This window comes from Meleagris gallopavo, chromosome 7 (assembly GCF_905368555.1).
Source record: "Meleagris gallopavo chromosome 7, MGAL_WU_HG_1.1, whole genome shotgun sequence".
Classification (NCBI taxonomy): domain Eukaryota; kingdom Metazoa; phylum Chordata; class Aves; order Galliformes; family Phasianidae; genus Meleagris; species Meleagris gallopavo.
Window position 1 is genome coordinate 14,795,791 of NC_139410.1, and position 22,254 is coordinate 14,818,044.

Below are 22,254 nucleotides of genomic sequence, written 5' to 3' on the forward strand. Positions count from 1 at the left end.
GCGGCGCGGCCCGCGGCGGCCCCGGCGGCGCCACCCGCCCGGCGGGGCGCTCCGCGCTCCCCATGCGCGGTTCCCTGGCCCCTCCCTCACGGCCGTTTCGCTTCCTGGGCCCGCCCACCCGGACGGGAGGCTCCGCCCCTCCGGCCGCAGTCGCCGTGCCACGCCGGCGGATCGCGATGGGCCGTGGGCTGAGCCTGCTCCTGGCGGCGCTGGCCCTGCTGGCGGCCCCAGCGCGGGCCGAGGAGGAGGTGAAGATAGAGGTGCTGCACCTCCCCGACGGCTGCAGCCCCAAGAGCAAGAAGGGGGACCTGCTGAACGCGCATTACGACGGCTTCCTGGCCAGCAATGGCTCCAAGTTCTACTGCAGGTGGGCACGGGGAGGCGGCGGTGGACGTGGCGCGGCCTTCCCCGAGCAGCGGGCACCGGAGCGACCGGCAGCGGCGTTCCTCCTCCTCTCGGGCTCGTTCATCCCTCTGTACCGAGTGCCGAGGGTGCCGGAGGGGAAGCGGTAGCACACTGAGGCGGGCGCTTGCTGCTTTGATGGAAATAAGCCGTTTGGGGCAGGAATTTCCCTGCACCGCACGCTTCTGCACGGTGGGCCTGGTGCCCCGGCCCAGGCCGACAACGAGACTGCAGCCGCGAGCGCTTTCCTCCGTGTCCCGAACTGCCTCGGGGAAGCCGGCCGGCCTTCCTTTAGGCTCATCCCTTGCCCTTGTTTTGACAGATTTTACAGGCAGTGGCCTAGATTACGATCCAGCCTTAGTTCATCCTTCCACTTGTTATTTAAGAAAAAAAAAAAATCAACAGATAACCCTACATTTAACTACTGTTTTACTTGCATTTTTTCCCCCATTGGAGTGAGTATTTTTTAACACAAAAGCTCTCTTACACATTTAATTATAAACGTAGCAGAAAAATGGTATTATACTTAAGGTATTATTACTATCTAAACGTACTTCTGTTTTAATAATAGAATCGTAGAATGGCTTTAAGGTGGAAGGGACCTTAGAAATCATCTAATAATGTAATGCATGCTTTCACTGACTGATAACCTAAAATCATTTTAAAAATATATGCGAACACGAAATTTGTTGTTATCCACTCAATTTTTTATTTATTTATTTATTTAACAGTCGGACGCAAAATGATGGTCATCCAAAATGGTTCGTTCTGGGTGTTGGACAAGTCATAAAGGGGTTGGATATTGCTATGATGAATATGTGTCCTGGAGAAAAACGGAAAGTGGTCATCCCTCCATCATTAGCATATGGACAGCAAGGATACGGTAAAAAAAAGTTTAAAAACAAAAATTTTTTTTTGCTGTTTTATTTACCTTCAAACAAACAAGCAGTATTGTAAATGACTAAGAGTTGGTGCAGCATGGCTTAATTTTGCTAATTCCAGTTTGATTTAAGCAGTCCTTTTCACAGACTGCCACCAAAGCTCTGCATTTTGCATCAGAATTCCCAGTACATGCCGCCTGCCTTGGTTTTGTGAGTGCTGCTACAATATCAAAACCATACGGCCAGAGGAAGATCTCCATGATTCATATGTGCATTTTGTTTTACTATATTACCATAGAACCATTAAGGTTGGAAAGGACCACTGAGATCATCTAGTCCAGCCATCAACCCACCATGCCTGCTAACCCATGTCCCTCAGTACCACATCTGCACAGAGACTGCTGCTTACCAGGGCAACTGTTCAAGGCCTCACCCCTCTTTCTGAGAGGAATCCTATGATCCAACCTGAAATCATATTCTATTCATACTTAGTTTCTATTATTTCACTCCTACTAGCTTTAGCCTCTTAATGAAATTCTTCTGAGCAAAACAGAATGTAATCCAGCTCATACCACTGAATCAATTTAACTGGAAATCATTTGGTTAAAAGATTGCTTACATTTCTGGATAGTTAATGCACAACATCATCACATAGCCTAATAATTGCATCAATACAATGCATGAAATCTGATTTGAATTTATGATTTTAAATAAAAAGACTTCTAGTCATTTTTATGTAGTGTTTGCTGTACATAAATGCAGCCTGGTTTGGGGTTTGGGTGTACTAGTTTTTTTGAAAATGCAAGTTCTGATGTATAGTAATTATTTGGTATATGTTATTGTGTTAGAATCTCATGCATCAGTTCCATGTTTGATGTAATTCCACTATAGCCAATGAAATAGGATCAAATTTTTACCTCTTGAGCATAATGTTTAATGAGCAAATCTTGCAACAAGGAGAAACACAAATAAAAATACATTCTTTTAATCTAATATTAGCATTAACTGTTTGTTCTAGGTAGCACATCAAGAAACTGTTCTGTTTCTGAAACATACCTGTCTCCTCTGTCTCAGCGTATTCCTGCATGTTGTGGAAGATGCCTGCCTAATCTTGAGTTAGAAAAGATGCATGTGGCTTTCTAAATCTTTACATATCTTTCCTTTGTCGGTATGTATATTCATAAATACTGGCACTGAAGTCTAGTACTGTATCTTTATTTGGTAAGTAGTATACAAAAAGTGGTATATATTCAGTTATATTTAAAACTTCTACATGTTCAGGCTTTTAAGATGAAAATCTTTGAACTTTAGTACTTGTGATTTTTAACATCAATATTATAGATGAGAAGTATAAGTAATAGTTTTGTTTGCCTTGTTCTTGTAAGCAAAGTATGTTTAGTTTTTCTTCAGTTTATGGTCACAAGCTCAACATTCTGTCAAAAGTCATGCACACTAGCTTTGGCTATGAATAGAAGCAGCTTGCATGTTCACATTTTAATATTAAACTGCATGATTTCTAAAAGCTTTTTTGGCTTTACTTTCAGACCTGATCTGTTTATTCCGGTCTGTTTCAGTTTTTTTTTTTTTTTTTTTTTTGCCATATGCATGATACAATGCCCTATGTTAATAGGCAAATGCTTTGACACGGGAATAATACTGTCTAACATGTTTTGATGTTTTTCTTTAGGGACCAGAGAAAATATTCCAGTGGTTCTTTAGGACTTTTTCGGTTGCAAGATTTTTTGGGGGTTGTTTTGGTTTTCAAATGTGAATCAGATGAATTACATGCTATTGCTTGTTCCTAACGAGATGCATATTTAACTTGCTATTTTGCATAGTGTCCTTTAATCGTAGGTATAATTCATAGTAAATTTGTAAAACCTGATATTACCTGCTCATTTCTCCAGACAGAAAGTGCATAAAACATTGGTCTAATACTATAATGCATATATTACAAATCACATTGCAGATATTAAATTAATACATACATCTTAGAATTGATCTCTCAGTAAGCCTCATCATAGGACAGTATAAGAAACAGTGAGAACATCAGAAATTTTGTTTTTCATGATGCAGAATCACTCCTCAAAGTTGACTACATCCTCATTTTTGAAAATAGGGTATAAACAATATAATTTTTAGGGAAGTATATTATTATCAAGTCTCTCTCAAAATAGTCTCTCTAACACAATGACCTGCTGAACCAGTGTCACATCAGAACATGAGCTGATAAGTCTAGCTATGTAATATTTAAATCAAGCATTTAATCTGAATATTAACACTGTCTTTTGTAAGAAAAAATAGGAAAATTTATGTGCACATTTACCATGTGTGATCACTGAATATACATTATGATTTCTTAAATGTGCTTTTTCTTCTATTCATAGCACAGGGCAAGATTCCACCAAATGCAACACTCATCTTTGAGATTGAACTTTACGCAGTAAATAAGGGACCTCGCAGTGTTGAAGCATTTCATCAAATAGACAAGGACAGTGACAAGAAGCTCTCTGAACTCGAGGTAATTTGACGTAATTTTGAATGGATTATATTTATAAAACTTTGGAGATACTTTTATCGTGTTATCCTTACACGAGCTGCTTTTGATGGAGTTCATTATGGAAAGCTTTTGTATGCTTAGACAAACTATACAGTGTCATGCTGACATTTGCTTTACTCTACTAATATGTCCCAGGCATAATAGGAAAGTAACTTCAGACATGCCTACACTGCAGTCACAGTTACTCACACGTATACCCCAGTGTTCTTGAAGATAGCTGCTGAGTTCTGGTATAAAAGCCACAATAGTTGATTTTTTTTTTCCTTCTAGATAAGCCAATATTTGAAAGAAGAATTTGCAAGAGATGGAAAAAAACGTCATCCCTCAGTCCATGATGAAATTTTAGCTGATATATTTAAGAAGAATGATCATGATGGAGATGGCTTCATATCAGCTAAGGAGTACAATGTCTACCAGCATGATGAACTCTAATTGCCTGTAAAATCTTTGGCTGTTTTACAGACAAAAAATTTTTAAAAATCCAAAGTAATACTTTGTTACAGAATATTTTGCTTTTTTTTTTTTTAATAGTGGCATCTTTTTTATTTCTAAGATGACTGTAAAATACTACTTTTAACATTTAGCTAATAAAATATTTTAGATGTTACAAAATAAATAAAATTGGAAAACACCAAGATCTATCGTTTTATTTTTCCTGTATCATTTCCTAATCTACACTATTGATTACTGGTCTTTCTTACTGTGTAAAATGCTGATCAAAATGATTGTTTCTGTCTCATCAGTAAAAAAAAAATTGTTCCAGTACTTGTTGACATATTTAGAAAATGACTAATGAATAGTTCTAAGTCCAAACAGAAAAACAGAATCCCAGGAAGGTAACTGAAGGGTTTCCATAGCTTCTAGGACATTGTACTACTTTTATCTATAAAAAAGCCTTAAAAGAAAGGAAATGAAATTTCAAGATAAAGATACAAATGTTTTAAAATCAGTATTATAGTTATTTTATGTTGAAGTTTGGCGTTTATGAACATGCAGTATTTTTAAGGGGATTTTAAACCTTGACTACAGTAAATTTGATAATACTGCTCAATAAACTGGCTAAAAGTTAGAAACTTATAATACCATGTTTTATTTGAGATGGAAGAGAATAGAAATTACTCCTGTATAAGCATAAGTATTTATCTGGGCATCTAATTTCCCTCACTTTGGAAAAAACACAAAGAAGAAACAGTGATAGTTAATATACAGAACTCTCATAGTTAATATAATAAAGTCAATATTCCTATAGTTTATATACAGTTACTCTACCTGCTTATGCAAGTGTCATCATAACACTTGTATATCATACTTTTCTACTGAGGGCAAATTATAATTTATTTCAACATGGAAGAATCAGGTGTACGAAGATGACAGGCCAAGCAAATAAACTTCCACATACAGCTTTATGCTTAAAATTATTCTGAAATGTACAAATTTTGTTTTCCTGTTTCAACATAGCAATAGCAAAGCTTGAATTATACACAAATCAACCATTTTCCCTATCTCTGCATTGAATGCTGTTGTGTAGTGCCCCCTGGAGTATATATTCTAAAGAACAGTTTATTTCTTGTGGTTGAGAACTACTTAAAAAAACTTCAGCCTGAAGTCTAGCTGGAAGGATCTAGTTCTGTTATCTTCTTAAATTTCCTAAGCTTTCTCTGTTAAACATTTTTTTTTCTGAACACATAAATTGTATGAAAGTCAAGAGCAGTTGTAACCTAAAATCCAAACACTAAAGATATGCTAGGTGGTACTTCTTAGTAATGACATCCTAATATTAAACTCCTATCCCTAGTTTTAGTAGTTTCCTTTTGTAAATGAAACATTAGACTGAGCTAAGTAAGTTTCAGCATGTTTTTTAATCTGATACTTCAATTAAACATTCATGAGAACACTAAATTATTAACAAATATTCTCATTTTACAATTATATGCCAGTGTAGATAAAGGCAACATTTGGAGGCTTCAAAGCAAGTTTGTGTAAACAACTTTATAGATAAGTTATAGTATATATTTTGACATTATTAAAATTCATTTTAAAAGTACATCTTTCACTATGATAATGAAGTGTGAAGGTACTAGAAAGATGGAAAGCAAAATGTCAGGGAATGCATTGGAACATTTTCAAGTAATTAAGATCATTGTGAAGCAAATAAGTTGAAAATAATAGTGTAATAAAATATTTTGCACTTCCACTATTTTGCATTTAAACTATTTGAGTCACATGTAATAACTCTGAAAACTTTGTGGCACCCAGTTATGCCCATGTCTGTAACAACAGGCACTTACCTACAGCAGTTACTTCACTCTTTTATGCCAGAGGTCAAAACAGGGCACAGCATGCAGTCTTACATACTTCTGTCCATTAAAAGAGCACTCTAGGCATCCGTAGACTGTTTCTCTTTTAGAACTTCCCATTCCACAAAGGACACAAGGACCTTTGGGGATGTTGTTATTAAGTAAATTAATTCGGACATGAGCCCCATCTCTGAGATAGCTTGTAGAGAGATCAGTCATGCTTGCAGCTTTCTCATAGTAGTCTGTAAAAAGGTCCTCCAAGTAACCATCAGAGCTAGGGACGATGCTCACTATTCTTTTATCTGAAAAAGAATGCACACACACACACGAAAAAACCACCAATAATTCATCATTACATTATGAAGTGTTTACAAAACAATTTGTGAAACAATTTGTAGAAATAACAATTGATTCATGAATCCATTCTAAACATGCTGCACCATAGATCACTTCCCATCAAAAGCCTTGGGTGGTGAAAACTTTCCTTTAATCTCACAAAAGATACTGGCAGAAACTAGAATTATTTTTTTTTATATTACTTGCATAATAGAAATATTTATTTACAAATGATTCTAGAAGTTAAGGTCATGATACAAGATTGTGAAAAATAAGTGCCAATTACTACATAGCTACACACTTTCTTGTTTTTATTCCTGCTTTTTTTGTTCCTGAATTTATTTTCTAAAAATTGTTTATTCTGTTTGTTTCCATTTTTTTTTCCATACTGACCTCCTAGCAAATTTCTGAGCATCCAGACATCTCAGAGGAAAGTCGCTTTGAAAACTACTTATCTTCTCTCTTTTCAGGGAGTAATGAGTTTAGGTTGGATAACCAACTTCTAGGCAGCTACAGAGAGTGAGGTGCATCATGCCCACTGAAGATCGGTTCCCTTAGGATAGACTGAAACACAACTGATGGTTTAGGCTATACGAGCTCAAGAATAGAATACAATAGAGCAAGACCACCTATACAGAGCAGCCCTTAGAAGGATGTGTATGGTACTCTTCATTTTCAGATTAGCAGCCTTCCTCAATACTTAGACCAAGGTTTGTTAAAAGTAGAGGATCTTGCTCTACGCTGACTACAGAAGTTCCCAAACTTGAGTAGCATAGAGTCAGAGGTATCCAAAAGAAATCAGCCTACATACAGTGATACTATTTTTGTGGTTGTGTTCACATCAGAACAAGAAAAGAGAACTACAGTGGTTTCTTGCCAATATCCCTGTCATGCGATGATGCAGCCTAAACAGTACATTCTAATATTTAAATTAATATTGCTTTATACTTAAACTTTGTCATAAAGATGAAATATTATTTATAGATTATGACTTCGATACTCCATGTAAATTGTGAACATATGAAATAAATTTAATCTTAACAGATTATTACTTTATCAGCCATAAATTAAGATCTTTAGTTTTAATGAACAGCAATACTATAAATTTATTTACAAAAAAGATTGTCAGTATAAGTTTAATCACTTGGAAATCATTTCTGTTTGGAAGGAATTTATTAGGTATATTTTGCATAAAAATTTTCCTATTTAAATGTCCATCTTAGAAACAAAAACCAAAAATACACTTTTTATACATTATCAAAAGACATACTTCGATGAAAGAGATTATGCTTTAATCTCCTTAATTTGTTCATTGAAGATGATCCAGATTTCTCTTTTTCAAATCCCCCCTTTGCAATTGGAGTCACACACAGTTCTGTAAAAATTAAATGTAAGCTTTTAGAAGAATGCAATAGCAAAGCTGTACAACACAATAATATTCTTAATCTATAATAGGTTGATAAAGTTAGCGGGATTAAATTCATCCGTGCTGTTGTTAATTGCTAGTAACCTAATTCCTAATACAAATCTGTACACTGTACTAGCACAGAATCAAATGATACAGCATCAGTGCAAATTTTAGCATGCTGGTGGCTTCCAACTTACATTCTCAGAGTTTCTGCATGTTTTAAGGAATTAAGACAGTGAATATCATATTAATGGAACTCCTGTATCTGAAGAAGAAACATCTCTTTACAGAGATCTCTCATTTGAAACTAAGAATTCTAAGTTAGGCTGTGAGTTTTATAGTCCCCTCTTCCAATGCAGAATCATCTGACAAAAGTGATTTTTAAAATTCAAAGTATCACCTTAGTTTCCACCCATAAATTGAGAGAAAACCTCAGAAGTAAAATATATGGATAATTGACTGCATGAAACTGAAAAAGCCAAACCTCAACTGATAATTCTTTTTAATTATGCATATACAAATACCCTCTTAACTCATCATTTCCCCGACTTCAGCAAGAACATTATTTTTGCATGTTTCTACCATTGCATCAAGTTAAAATAAGACACTTAAAAACTGGAAAATTATATTGAGATTTACAGAAGTGAATGTAAGGAACTACTGTATTGTATTATCTCATACTTTTAATCAGGTAATTATGCACAGTTGAGATTGTATTTGAAGTTTTTACAAAATGGCAGAGGTATTTCACAGCTCATTAAATAAATGCTTTCAAATGCAGAGTTTCTGTCTTGGAATGTAAAAATTGTATATGTTAAAAGATACTTGCCACTTCAAAAGCAGATACTGCTGTATAGATCTGCAGTGGTACAGATCACTTCCCTAATCTTTTATCTTGCTATTTAAAGAAAGCCACAATCTTAATTAGAGTCAAGCAATTCCTGAAACAGCCTTGTGACTCCTGCAGAGATTCTGGTATTTATGTACAGGTAAATCTGGTGTTTGAAACATTATCTAACATTATGTGGTATTATCATGTACTAAAATCAAATTTATTATTAATTTAAAACAACATTTCTACCATTACAGGCTACATTTCAGTGTCAATAACAAACACAAGCTCCATCACTCCCCTAAAAACGAGAGAAACTTACTGGAGCTGCATACATTTTTTGCATTTGTTTTCAGTAATTGTGATTTGTAAATATCTTCAGTTAGCCATATACATAATAACGTATCCAACTGAATTTAAAGACCCAAAAACAACAACAAAATTCCTCATTTCGTTTAAAAGTCCTGCACATTTTCTTCTTTATTTAGGTCTCTTACTTTGCCATTTTATACAAAAGTGATCAGATAATCTTTAAAAGCTAGAAAGCAAGTGATATTTTGTTCCTTGCTAATGGAGCACTGTGGGAAGGAAAAATCATCATCATAAAGAAGTCCTATTATTTTTTAGAAATTTTTCCATGACAAACTGTTTTTCTTTAACTATCTTGTTTATCTTTTAAGTAATTGCTTCCCTTAGAAAGTCAGACTACTTGTGTACATAAAATTAAAGTATCTCCATTTTATAAAATTGGGCTTACGCATATCAAGAACAAGGAAACTGTATTAGAAAGTAAAACTACTATAAACAGTTGCAGTAATGACACTAATTGTAATGCAAGTGACTTACCAAAATTCCCATCCAAACGAATATAAAGTTCAAATACACTAAAAGCAATCGTCGTATGTGCAGGAAAAACAATGGCTTTGTCCCGTCCTTTATTATTCTGGTCTTCAATTATGTGAAACTATAATTTTGAAAATCATCAAAAGAAAAAAAATTCAAAATGAAAAACTAAACAAAATAATACTTTAAATATTTAAATACATATGAAAACTACATTACCATGAAGAATCTTTGAGGATCAAATTTCACAAATAAAGGTTTTGTTTTTTTTTTTTCAATCACTGTTATATTTATACAAAGACAGTAATCTAAATTGCATTAGTTTTTGAAAATCACGTGAATGATTTTAAAAAGGGCAAACTTCAGAAGATTTGAAAGTTCAATTATTCAAACGTATAGATAAGAGACAGGAGAAGGGAGGGAGAAATTGGGCAGGGAGTAAGAGCCAACAGTCACAACCCGAAGTTGTAACGAGCTATTGAAGATCAATAGGAAGGAAGGATAGGTTATATGTTTCTCAAACATTCAAACTTCTGCCAAGACTTCACCCAGAGAAACAGCTCATTGTCTATTCATCCTTCCATGCTTTTCCCATCCCTCACATAAGCAATGTGAATAAAAAAAATCCAAGTTCTCATTGCACTTTATATCAGTGCAATAAACTTCATTTCTCTTCAGAATTTTCTGAGCTTACTTCAGTAAAAATGCAATCAAATCCAGCCAAACAATCTATAAAAATGAGCTTGTTGTTTGACTTTTCACTTAAATTACAGAACTTTGTCAAACATACCCTCATAGTCTCTCCACGCATCCCAGTATGAACAGTTAATGAGCACTGCCTTGTTGTCCTAATGCTTTCCATGACTACACACAGAATCTCCATCCTACTTTTCCTTGTTTGATGGACTAGACAATGATCAAAATTTATTTTTCTAAAATCAAACGAGAGACAAATAGGAAATTCAGAGATTATTAGCATTTAACAAAGCTTATTGCATAATTAGGAACTTTAAGTCAGTAAAAAAATCACCATAACTTCTGTCTCATTGCTATAAAACAGCTGACTGAGAAGGTTTCTGGAAACTTCACGTTGATTTTCAGTGTCCAGAAACAAAATCACCAGAAGATTCAAAGAAAGCCAATAATATACAAGTGTTAAGTTACATGGGATATCTTGGAAAATTTCAAGGCTGATGCTATATTTACTGACATTAAGGAGGTGTTGATACACCCTAATTAATACTTTTTTTTTTTTTTTAAAGTTGATATAATCCTACTGTCTTGTATTAATTATAATCATCTTTTTTAAATGTAGTTACGAATTTGATTAGTAAAAGCTTCTATAAATGCTTATGATAGTGACTGTTTCAGAAATTTAAAATGATACCTCTAGAATCTGGCATATGCTAAATGAATTAAAAACTAGCTAACTAATAGGTATGAACTATAACTGCAACATACTACATAAACTATAAATACAGAATGATCATCAAATGTTTTTTTCTAGGAGAATCTCCTAGGCACTAGCTCTTAGTCTTATATTTTTATTGGAAGACTATGACCAATTTCTCTCACTAACTCCAGCTCAAGTTATGGTAGCAGCTAGGTACAGAATAAAAGAGGTTATGAATACCAAATGATATGCACTGCTTGGTGAATAACTACTAGGAAAACAAGCATCTTTGAAAACATCAAATGTCACACTAAGCATAGTGAATACTTTACTGAGTTGCAATATTGGGATTCACTGGGATGACACTGTGGGCAAGGGACAATCACTGAAATATAAACTGGAGATGATCACCCAGAAAAAGACCCATTTGTGCCAACACTAGAGTACCATCAAGTGCATTTTCAGTGTTAAGAGCTAGCATAAGTTTTGGAGAAAAAGACTACATTTATAGGAGTCTGGCAGAAGATTATTAAAAAAAATCAAATAGATCTATTTTCTTTTTTAAATAAAAGTTTGGGGAATAATCTAATAAAATATTGAATTATTTACACTAGAAATAATTTTGGCAACATACATCTCTCTAATTTATCAGACAACAACATAGCAATCAACCTACTTCCAAAACCAGAGGATGGCTAATGTAATTTGAAGTCAATTTCAAATTTGGAATAGTATGGAATAGCATTGAGTCTTTGGTGGACTCTTCCTTACTATAATCTTTTTTTTTTTTTCCTGAAAGACGCACTATAATTCAAAAAATAATTCATTAGATAAATTATATGCTTGTGTTATGCAGGAGGTCATGAATCTAATTGAAGTGGTGAACTTGAGACTCATTAGACAGATAGTTAGAGAACTCGGAAAACATCTGATCTCGACTACTACTGATTGCATAAAAATAATCAAAACCTTACAATTTCAAAAATAATCAGAATCTAACAATTTCTGCATTAATACATTTTCTTCAGAGAAGCAACTTAATTGTATGAAATATAATTGCAGAACCAAAATATGTAACACAACCTTGTAGTAAGTTCTTTAAGCAGCATTGGTACTTCAACCTCGTGTTTGGTCACTATGCCAAATGAAGCTTTAAAGGCAATAGAATCTGATCCAGCAACATCAAAACCAACATCATTGATTATCTGATTTCCTCTTCTACCATTGAGTGAAACATCTGATTTGTCTTCATAGTTGAGCAATTGGTAGGATGAAACACCTGAATAAAAGAAGATAACTATTGTGTGATGAAGATCTGAGCATAGTATTTTTACAAAGCATTATATTCTTTTAACAGAGTATTTTAATTATTTGAAAATTATAAAGAATAAATGTAAAGAAGAGAATAAAGTGTATTGTTCATACTCCATTATTCTGATGAAAAATTCACAACTGTGTGGTGTGCTTATTTATCAGTGTTACTACTGATGACTAATGGAAAGAGAGTGTGCAGGAACTCAGGCATCTCTCTACTTCTTCTTTGCAGAACTGTGCCCATACTCCCACATGGGATATGCATGGGATAAGCATGAAATTATGACTAGGGCTATTTCTACATTTCTGTGTTTATCATTATTCTCTTATATCGCGAGAGGCAGGATAAACAGATAATCTGTGTGTTCTGAGTGCAACGACAAAGACTCTGAAACACAAAGAAAATGACAGTGAAGACTGCATATAATGTGAAAATTAGGAATAAAGAGAAAGGTAACATGGCTGATACATCATTCCTGGTACCTAACAACACATAGGAAAGACTTGTTATACACAGGCAATTTTTCCTCCTTTCTAGCTTGTAGAACTAAGTTTTTATTATTGTGCTGTTTTTGGTTTTGTGGATTTTTGTTTTATTTTTTTTGTTTTGTTTTTTGTTTTGTTTTTGAGTTACATTTACATATTTCTTATGTAAAATAACATTAAGGAGTTCTGAAAATTTCTAGATGTAAGACAAGTTAACCTTACATTGATTTTCATTTTTGCAACACAGGTCTGCTAGTAACATTATTTTTGCCTTTTAGCTGTTACCTAGAAAATCTTGTCACGTTTCCACGTGTCCCTAGTGATTTTGGAAAGTACCAGTTTAATTTGAAGGAAAACAACAGATTAAGTCTAATTCATTCATTCAAACATTTCTGGTAATCTATTACACAGCAACAGGATAGGTACCAAAGCATTTTTGTAATGCTTTCTTTATAACCTCAAACATGTTTCCATTATATTAACAGAAAACTATTAGAACACATTGGTTGCCTGCCAAATTAATACAAACAGGGCAGATAGATCAGGGGATTGGGCATCCAATTATTTTTTTTCTTATTCTTCGGAGCTTTTAGGATAAAGTGACATTAGAAAGTCACCTAGAATTAATCCTGTTTGTCTGTATCTTTAACAAAAAAAACCCCTTCCTATATTTTTCATAATACTAAAATGATTGTAATGCTTGTATTTGTCACATAAAAAAAGAAAATTCAATTACAGTTCTCTTTATTTCACATTAAAGAACAATACCTTCTCCACATGACCTCTAGCCTTTACAGAAAAGACTTTGTAATGAGATTTTGCAACCTTTTCCTCTGTCTTCTTAAATGAGATTTTTTTTTTAACTTTTTTTTTTTTTCTTTCCCCTCCACTGAGGACAAGCTAGCTGACTCATCCTGAATGCGAGATGAGAGGGATTTTCTTCACTTGTTTGTATCCTGCAATCACTTCTCCGTGGGGTCAGCAGACGTTTCTGTCTTCCTGTGCACATACTGTTTTTTCCTAGTAGAGTTTTTAGTTCATGTATTTGTTGTGCAATTAATACCTTTATTAAAATATGCTTAAAAAATAAATAAAATTAAGCAATTAAATTCTTTTGAGAAAACATATCATGTAGCTATAAATTGCCCAGACTCTTTAAAGGAATGCAAAAGGAAATGCATGCAGTATAGCTCAATTTTTACACCTTCTACTTCTCAAGGAAACTTTAAACTTTCTCATTTTGCTCTGAAAAGACAAACACAGTTAAACTCTTTAAATATGAGAAAAATATTACAAACATGGGAAAAAAAAGCTTATAAAAAACCTATTACTTGTTAGATTGCTGTCACCAAATGTTTCTGCTTTTTCAGAGCATAGTTCAACACAAGATCAGTAAGAGGGAACAGCTGCAAAGCTTACGTCAGTGCTACATATTCAAATGTGAGTATATAGAGAATGGTGAAAATTACAATCAAGTAGCAAATAATCACTATACACCAACATATCTATTGCAATTTGTGAGAAAAAAAACAACCCACAAGGCTCAACAGGATCTGTTAAAAAATTGGGTTTTTTTTTTAAATATAACTTTTTTTTTCAATTTTCCCAAAAGTGTTTTCCTTTTTAACCAGCCTTACACTTTTTTTCCTAAATATTTATTAAATGACTAAGCAAAATAATTTTATTACATATGTACTGAAGAACCATTACGCTACCTGTTCAGATGAAACCACAACCACTGGCATGTAGTAATGGGAAAACATGCATTTTTTTTTGCTTTGAAGATAAATAGAAAACTTACCTGCAGAAATTTCTTTCTCTCCTTCAAGAATGTCTTTTAACGTGAAAGGTGTCGAAGCAAATTTAGATTTTTTCGAAAGCAAACATTTTCTTTTCTTAATCACAAGGCTGAGAGGTTGGTACTTATCGGCTTCACTGAGGCTGGGCACTGGCACTAGTCTTCCTCCATCACCAACCTGTTTAACAAAGTTTTTGGTTGCAGCAGCAAACATATTACAACATTAGAAATAATAATAACAAAAAGCTCTGCCTCAAGTGTAACTTCCAGATCCAAAGCCCATGTTTTTCTTTGCAGTATTCTTCCAAACAAATTGCTTGGAAAAAAAAAAAAAAGCTACCAATTTTTGTTTAGTTATTTATTTTTAATCAAACTATATTTTACTTGGAAAATACTCAACAGCATCTGAACTACCCTGCTTCTAGGAGTGCTGCTGAAAACCTTTCTCACAGACCTCCAGCTAAGCTCTCTAGTTCTGCATCATTAATAATGCATTACCAGTGTAAACTGATAGGGAAATGCTTGTCCTTTCCACTGCAGTTTAATGCCACTATCTTAAAAATCAAAATTACAATCATAAATTGAGAAGACCGCAGTTTCTGTGATCCTCAGCTTCCTGCCAGGAGTCACTGACACGTCACTGCTTATTGCAGCCTTGTTACAGCCACATCTTGGCCTGTTTTGCCAGCAACGACAGGCAGAGTGCTTCAGTAACAGCTTTGTGGCAGCAGCAGGCTCCTGCAGCAGTGTTTCCTTTCAGCAGCAGCTGCACAGCAGAACTCAAGCAGTCAGTAGCATGAGGTTCAGTGGTACCATCTCAGCCAAGCAAGGTTGAGGGCAATGATTAACTTTCGAGACATGATTTTCTCCTCTCATGGACTCCACTTGCAGGCTCTACAGAGGGACTCTGACAGGCTGGATTGATGGGCTGAGACCAATGAGATGAAGTTCAAGAAGATCAAGTGTCTAGTTCTGCACTTTGGCCACAACAACCCCATGTAATGCTACAGGCTGGAAAGCGGCGTGGAGGATAAGGATCTCAGGGGTGTTGGTCAATGCTTGGCTGAACACGAGCTGACAGTGTGCCCAGGTGGCCAAGAAGGCCAATGGTATCCTGGCTTGTATCAGAAATAACACAACCAGCTCTGGTGAGACTGCACCTTGAAGTGCTATATTCAGTTTTGTACCCCTCACTACAGAAAAGACATTGAGGCCCTGGAGTGCATCCAGAGAAGGGCAATGAAGCTGATAAGAGGTCTGGAGCACAAGTCTTACAGGGGGTGGCGGAGAGAGCTGGGATTGTTCAGTTTGGAGAAGAGGAGGCTCAAGAGGGACATTATAGCTCTTTACAACCTGGAAGGAGGTTGTGGCGAGGTGGGGGTCAGCTTCTTCTCCCAACTAACAGTGATGAGAGGAAACAGCCTCAAGTTGCACCAGAGAACTTGAAAAACATCTTCTCCGAAAGAAAGGTCAGGCATTGGAACACACTGCCTAGAGAGGTGGTGGAGTCAGCGTCCCTGGGATATTTGAGAATCACGTAGACGTACTTAGGCTGAGCTGCAGCATTTTGCTGCAATTTCTCCACAACCTCTAGAGCAAGCAAGTCCCTGTCATTCATATTCCACAGCACTAGCAACAAAAAAAAACAAACTCTGTGCTTATTTACTCAATCAAAACACATTAACAAAACTTGAAAGGTTATAAAAAGAAAAAACTCTAAGAAAACTCTAAAATCAAAATTGCCTGTTCCAATCTGATTTAGATTGATCTCATATCTTATAATAACTGCTTGACAGGACAACATTTCTTCTACAGGTTATTAACCACTGTTTATTCAATATGCATTTTTACGTCTCTCACTTACTGTTTGGCAACAGACCATACTCAGTATGATCCAACACTAATCCTGTAATGAGTAGTTTTGCTGGATATGCTTGCATGGCACTCACCTTCCTTGTATTATTTTCATACTACAGGTCAGAGAATGTTGTTAGCTTTGTCATTTCAGAAAACATTTACTAACTTTGCATGTCTGAGTCAAAACTAAGTTAAACTCAGGCAGAGCTTCCCTCAAGAGGGTTAAGCCTGCATCACTTTCATCATAATCAACTTCTTGGCATAGAAACAGGTGCAATTACTTAGCTCAAAGGTACTTAAGGAGTTCTGCTATGTTACATATATCCACAGATCTTAAAAAAGAAAAATAACAAAACAACTGGTGTAAATATTCAACATTTGAAAGCTAGTAAAAAGTTAGTGAAAAAATTCTTGGCAAATTTCAAAACTTCCCAGCAGATGGCATGAGCATTTCCCTAAAAATCGAGGTCCCAGCCACAGAGATCTTGTTACATTATCTGAGGTAACAAAAATGACATCTATTGGGACCAAGCATGGCACTTGTTACATGAATTTGTCATTTTATACTATATACCTATTTCTAAATAGATTTAAAAGCTGCATTCATTCAAAGCGAACAGAGACTAGTTAATAACTAGAAATTGTTGAATTTCTATTTTAACAAAAAAACTATTTTTAAAGTTGTTGAATTTTATATGAAGTCACAAATGCACGGAGCTGAAAACTGTATTATTTTCTGGGCCATTTTTCTTAATTAGCTTTATTGAACTTAATAAACACACTCCTAGATTGTGTTTTTCTTCCTAGAGGTAGCTAAAGCTGCTAGAGTCTCACAGAGAGAAGAGGAGCCTCATGCAGAGGAAAAAGATCTAAATAGGTGAAGAAAAAACTGTCTTAATACCCAGCACCTGGCACTAGAGAAACCCAGCAGGAAGGCTGGGCTTCCTTATGGGAACAAAAGAGTGCTGTCTGTAATACCTCTGTAGTTTGTAGATAAGTGGTGAAAAAACATTTGAACGTAGCTATTATATGTATCGGAGAGCTCATGCTTATATCGTGATAATATTGGTCACTGATATACTTCTATTTCATAATCTAGTGGCTTTCCAATCTATTTAGATGCACAGGAGAGCGGTCCGTGTGTAACTACAACACTCTAGTTAAAAGTGGTCATACTTAAGATTTGTTCCATTTAAACCACCTTGATGATTGCTGAAGACTCTAACAGTTCTGCTCAGCGTTCTGATCAAGCTTGGTAAACTTAACATTTTTCCCACTTCATTGTGCTGGCTCTCAATTTTCTCTTATGGACAAATATTTTCTCTCTCTTCTTAAAGTGCTTTTATCCGAGCTGCAGTACGACACTCTGCAGGTAAAAGTGTCCTCCTTGTTCGGTGGGACTACCAGGCATTTAGTCCATGTCCTGGTCAGAAGAACACACTGTAATTTTGTTTTCTGCATAGCTGACAGCTGCGCTAGGCACAGTTCCACAAGACTGCAGTGAGCATTCTGCTATTCCTGTTGGATTTCCTTTCCCTATGGGAATGCCCCTAAAGCAGTTGCGTAACACATGATTCCATCTCTTTTGCTGTTCTAAGCACTTGTAGCATCGCTTGATTACTTTTTTTTTTTTTTGCCAAGTGGAGCCTGTCTAGCAATTCTCTTGTATAAGCGAAAAATAGTTTAATGCTATGACTTACGTCCCTCCGGAGCCCAGAGCTGATGCTGTGCTGAACTCTGATCCAGCAGTTTGCTGGACACTGCTGTCTCTTGGTGTTATGCTCATAGGGAACTGTCTGCACTGAAGAGACCATTGCAGGAAGAAGAGCAAGTTAAAGCCAGATGAAAGCTTTCAGCAGATAACTGCATGTTGGATTTCTTTATTATCTAGTTTGAATGCGGTGAAACTTTAAATCAGTTCACAAACGCTGTTTCAATTATGCAGTATAGTGGAACAATTAAATTAGCTATGGCAGTATTTTAATTTTGTGTAGACTATCAAGCTCTCAGTTTGGTAAAACAGTAAAAAACCATAGTCACTGCTTGTGTATCTGAAACTTAATTAGTTCATTATGGGGACCTCTCTAGGCAGCATGATTAATTGACCATATCAAAATTACAAAGCTCAGAAATTAAAGGCTGCAACTCATAGGAGGCCTAGGCCTGAAATGTTTTAAGTTCCCACATGTACAGTATGATTTATTTGTGGTATTGGATCCTTTTAAATATACCACTACAATCTATATATCCAGGGGCAAAAAAAATAAAAAATAAAAAATACTGAGAGGCTTAGAAATATAGGTATTTTAATGGACTGTCATGTGCTACGTATAGGGGACCTTTGTGTGTGAATGGTTTCTATACCAGCTAGAAAGGTTTTGAAACGAAAAACTACTCTTCAGATTTACAGCCCAGGCACTCTCTGAGAGCCTCCCTCTATGCTGTGTCACAGAACAGACTGCAACAATGCACATTCATCGTCCATGCTGCAGTGCACACAGGATGAGTTCTCCTGCCAGGAGAGGCTGTGCTGCAGCGTGGCACTCGCCCAGCAATCAGTGCATTGAAGCCGACCGCTCTGAAAGCGTTACATCGATGAGAGGCTGCAAGATGTGACATTCAACTTACCTTTGTATGGCTTCTGGTTGACCTCATCCCCCATTCACCTTTACACAAGCAGCTTCTGTTGACAGGATGAAAAGGGAACATGTTGCACAGCTCTGGGTACCTCCTCACTGCCCTCCCATGAGAGCTATGTTAATGATGAGGAGGGAACAGAGGGATCAGGGGGCATATGTTCTGCCAGCAGTTCTGTTGGCTCAGACTCACCTTCAGATTGGAGAGCATTGCTCACAGATGTGGATGTGAAGGCTACTTGAGTTGTGCTTCAAGTGTACATATTTCAATAATACCATATTAAATGACCACTGCTGGTTGAAGTGTATAGTATATCCCAACTTCTGCTTATCTCTAATTACCCTGATTTTATTGGCAATATTTTGAATGGGCAGATGGCTGTGTTAGCTGCAAAGCATTTATTAGTGAGAAATGCAAAAGCAGTACCCCAGGGAGAGATTTGCTGAGACAGCATGTTTGCATTTAAACCCATTAACTAAGAGGAGAGGCCACATCTTTCAGATGAGAGAAATGGTCTGTCTTTCATTACATAAACAATACGGCATATAATGAGACCACTTTCATCATCTAGTATCATTAGGTTAGTGATGACAAATCTCTTAGAAACAGATTTCCCAGCATGATTTAATGCAGGCTTACCACTGCCCTTCCTTTGAGGAATGCTGCTCCATGGGTTAAACCTTTCAGCCAGCATCTGTGGGTGAGCACATTGCATTGGAGAAAAGCTCTGTGGCCTTGAAACCCAACCTCAGTGAGGATGTAGAGAACTGTAGCTATGGTGTCACAACATCCAAAGAAAAACTACAAACCAAAGAATTTGCATGCTGTGATACAATTCAAACTGTCCATGCTTGTCTGCCTGATGGGCACTGGGGCAGTTAGTTCTCCACAAAACTCCCTTCAGCACAGACATTGTGTTTCTTGTTATACTTTCATCTGAACAGCATTTATTTTTAGCATTGCTGCTGGCTGTACTGTGATTAGCACCACTCCATGAAACCCACTGTATGTGGCTTTAGTAAGACATCACTTTCCTAAGTAGGATCCTGTAAAAACTAACTGGTACTGTAAAGTGCTCTTAGCTCCTGAAGTAGAACTGAAGATGATTTGGTGTGCCCTTGTGTTGTCAGTGCAGTTTCTCTGACTAAGTGTAATGCCTCAGAAATACTGTACATAAAAGAAAATCCATAGCTTAAATTTTACCAGAAACAACAACAAAAAACAACTGGAAAACAACTGAGATGTCCTTACCAGAATCTACCATCCACTTACAGCCCAAGAAAAGGTCACTTTTTGAAAATGTTTCATTATATTTTTTTCTCTACCTACTCATCAGGAAACCTGCTCAAGAATACTGAGGCAGTTGTGACATTTGAACTACTAGTTAGTCCCATTTCTGTCCTGAGGGAGGAAATATACCCAAGGCAGCCAGCATAGAGAAATATAACTAAGTATTTGATTTTACTCTGGGAGTTTTCCATGCAAAAAATAGGTCAGACATTAATTACAAATGTAATCTCATCACAGGTAAAAGTGTATTCACACCACATTCATGCCTGTAACACACTTTTACCCATACTGTATTAACTTGCCCTTAACTCCTGTTATATTTACCCTTAATAAAAAGCATGGGACACAGATATGTGCTACAGATCCCAACCTCTCTCTTGACTACTCACCCTAACAGTTATATAACATTATATTTTCTGACCTCGCATAAAATTAGACTCACCACTCAGTATAAATAAACTACAGGATACATTCTCAGCTAGTCCACAGTATTTCATTAGTTTTGAATGATACTTACTAAATAAGATTAAAAGAAAAAAGGTAATGATTACTTAATGGGAAAAATATTTTTACATACACAGTGCAAGAACAGTCATTATTACATACTTGCGGTTTTTAACATTTAAAAAATCTTAAACACTTAATCTAACAGTGACTTAGAGAACCATGAGACTTGATATGTTGGTTGGGCAAAAATACTGTGCATCATTCCCTCAGAACAGATTTTGTAGCAGCAACACTGCTGGGAGCAGCTTTCTGTGGGCAACTCTTCAGCTGAGTCAGGCTGAAATCCTGTCGATAACTGCCTACGCTGTCTCCCTTCACCACACCACCACGCCTACGTGTTCGTGGTGAAAAAGGACTATCATCTGTCTCTTGATCAGATTAAATTTAAGTATTAACTTTCATGCTCAAGGAATAGTTTTTCTGCTCAGTTAGATGCAAAGAAGAGAGAAGCAGACTGGCAGTGCTGCCTCAGCCCTCTTGAGCTCTACTGTCTTCTCAAAGGTTTGTTGTTTGCTTAACCAATTAAATAACAACATGCAACTTTTCACATTTCACTTACAGCACTTTTGCTGAGCAACAGTCACTGAAGAGAGGCTGGTTTGGCAAGGTATTTTGCGACAAAACACAGATCCCATATACAGAAATGTGAAACCTGAACTATTCTGCTAAAAGAATCCTATAACTGAATTAGCTCTGGGTGTACAACCAGGCTCAGAACATGTAAGGTTTGGAAAACATAAGTTATACATTCTAGTAGCAGAAAAAAAAACATTTATGAAAAAATATCTTTTCCCTTCTTTGCTGCTTCCAGGCAGGCAGCCTACCAGACTGCTTCAACACTTGCTCTTTTATAACACCAGAAAACAACAACAAAAAAAGCTTTAGCTTCTCCTCCAAAACAAATAGTTATTTTCTCCACTGCTTTCATTTCAAATGAAATGTAATTGATTTAAGGGCTGAACAACGGACAGGAACACATAATGGAAAAATCTACATAATGCTGTTTTTTCCAAGGAGATGCTAGAATGGGTAGGTGTCTAGTAACTTTTCTCCTCTATTTCCACAACTCTTTTTTCAATTCTATTAGAGAACACCATGAACCCATTTCCTCTACTCCCTCTCATACAACTTGAGAAACATACTGCGAGCTCCCTTTAATCACAAGGTGCAAGCTGACAAGACAAAAGCAAAGGGCTCTTACCAGCTGTAGTGTGAAGATAAAACTGGGAACTGACAAATAGAAAATTATCTTCTTGGAGACTGCGGTTGGTAACTTGCCAGATTTAAAGGAACTGTGCAGAGTTATGTGGCACGAGCTGCTTCAGTGCTATTGGTGCTGCTGTCACCCGCCTCTGCGAAATCAACCTGCACAATGTATATTCAGGATTGTACAGCAGTCAGTTTGCTTACCTG

General features: G+C 36.2%; 2 protein-coding genes across 6 annotated transcripts; one reads left to right on the forward strand and one right to left on the reverse strand.

Moving 5' to 3' along the window:
• Positions 1-93: 93 nt before the first annotated feature.
• FKBP7 (FKBP prolyl isomerase 7) lies at positions 94-4,478 on the forward strand. The gene is made up of 4 exons (XM_010713588.4): positions 94-367; positions 1,134-1,285; positions 3,671-3,804; positions 4,114-4,478. The coding sequence occupies exons 1-4, from the start codon at positions 177-179 to the stop codon at positions 4,273-4,275; spliced, it is 639 nt and encodes a 212-aa protein (XP_010711890.2). The 5' UTR covers positions 94-176; the 3' UTR covers positions 4,276-4,478.
• On the reverse strand, positions 4,351-22,219 carry PJVK (pejvakin). 5 transcript variants are annotated; one of them, XM_085228583.1, is made up of 9 exons: positions 19,237-22,219; positions 19,036-19,090; positions 18,108-18,208; positions 14,554-14,728; positions 12,036-12,231; positions 10,350-10,491; positions 9,563-9,680; positions 7,747-7,851; positions 4,351-6,442 (listed from the first exon to the last, which is right to left on the reverse strand). In XM_085228583.1, the coding sequence occupies exons 2-9, from the start codon at positions 19,067-19,069 to the stop codon at positions 6,141-6,143; spliced, it is 1,173 nt and encodes a 390-aa protein (XP_085084709.1). In that variant the 5' UTR covers positions 19,070-19,090; positions 19,237-22,219; the 3' UTR covers positions 4,351-6,140. The 5 variants fall into 5 exon arrangements, 4 of the variants coding, with proteins under 4 accessions (XP_085084709.1, XP_085084711.1, XP_085084710.1 ...); XR_014884523.1 differs by adding an exon at positions 6,870-7,040 and having other exon boundaries at positions 6,305-6,442; positions 19,036-22,219; XM_085228585.1 differs by lacking the exon at positions 18,108-18,208.
• Between the last annotated feature and the right edge of the window lie 35 nt (positions 22,220-22,254).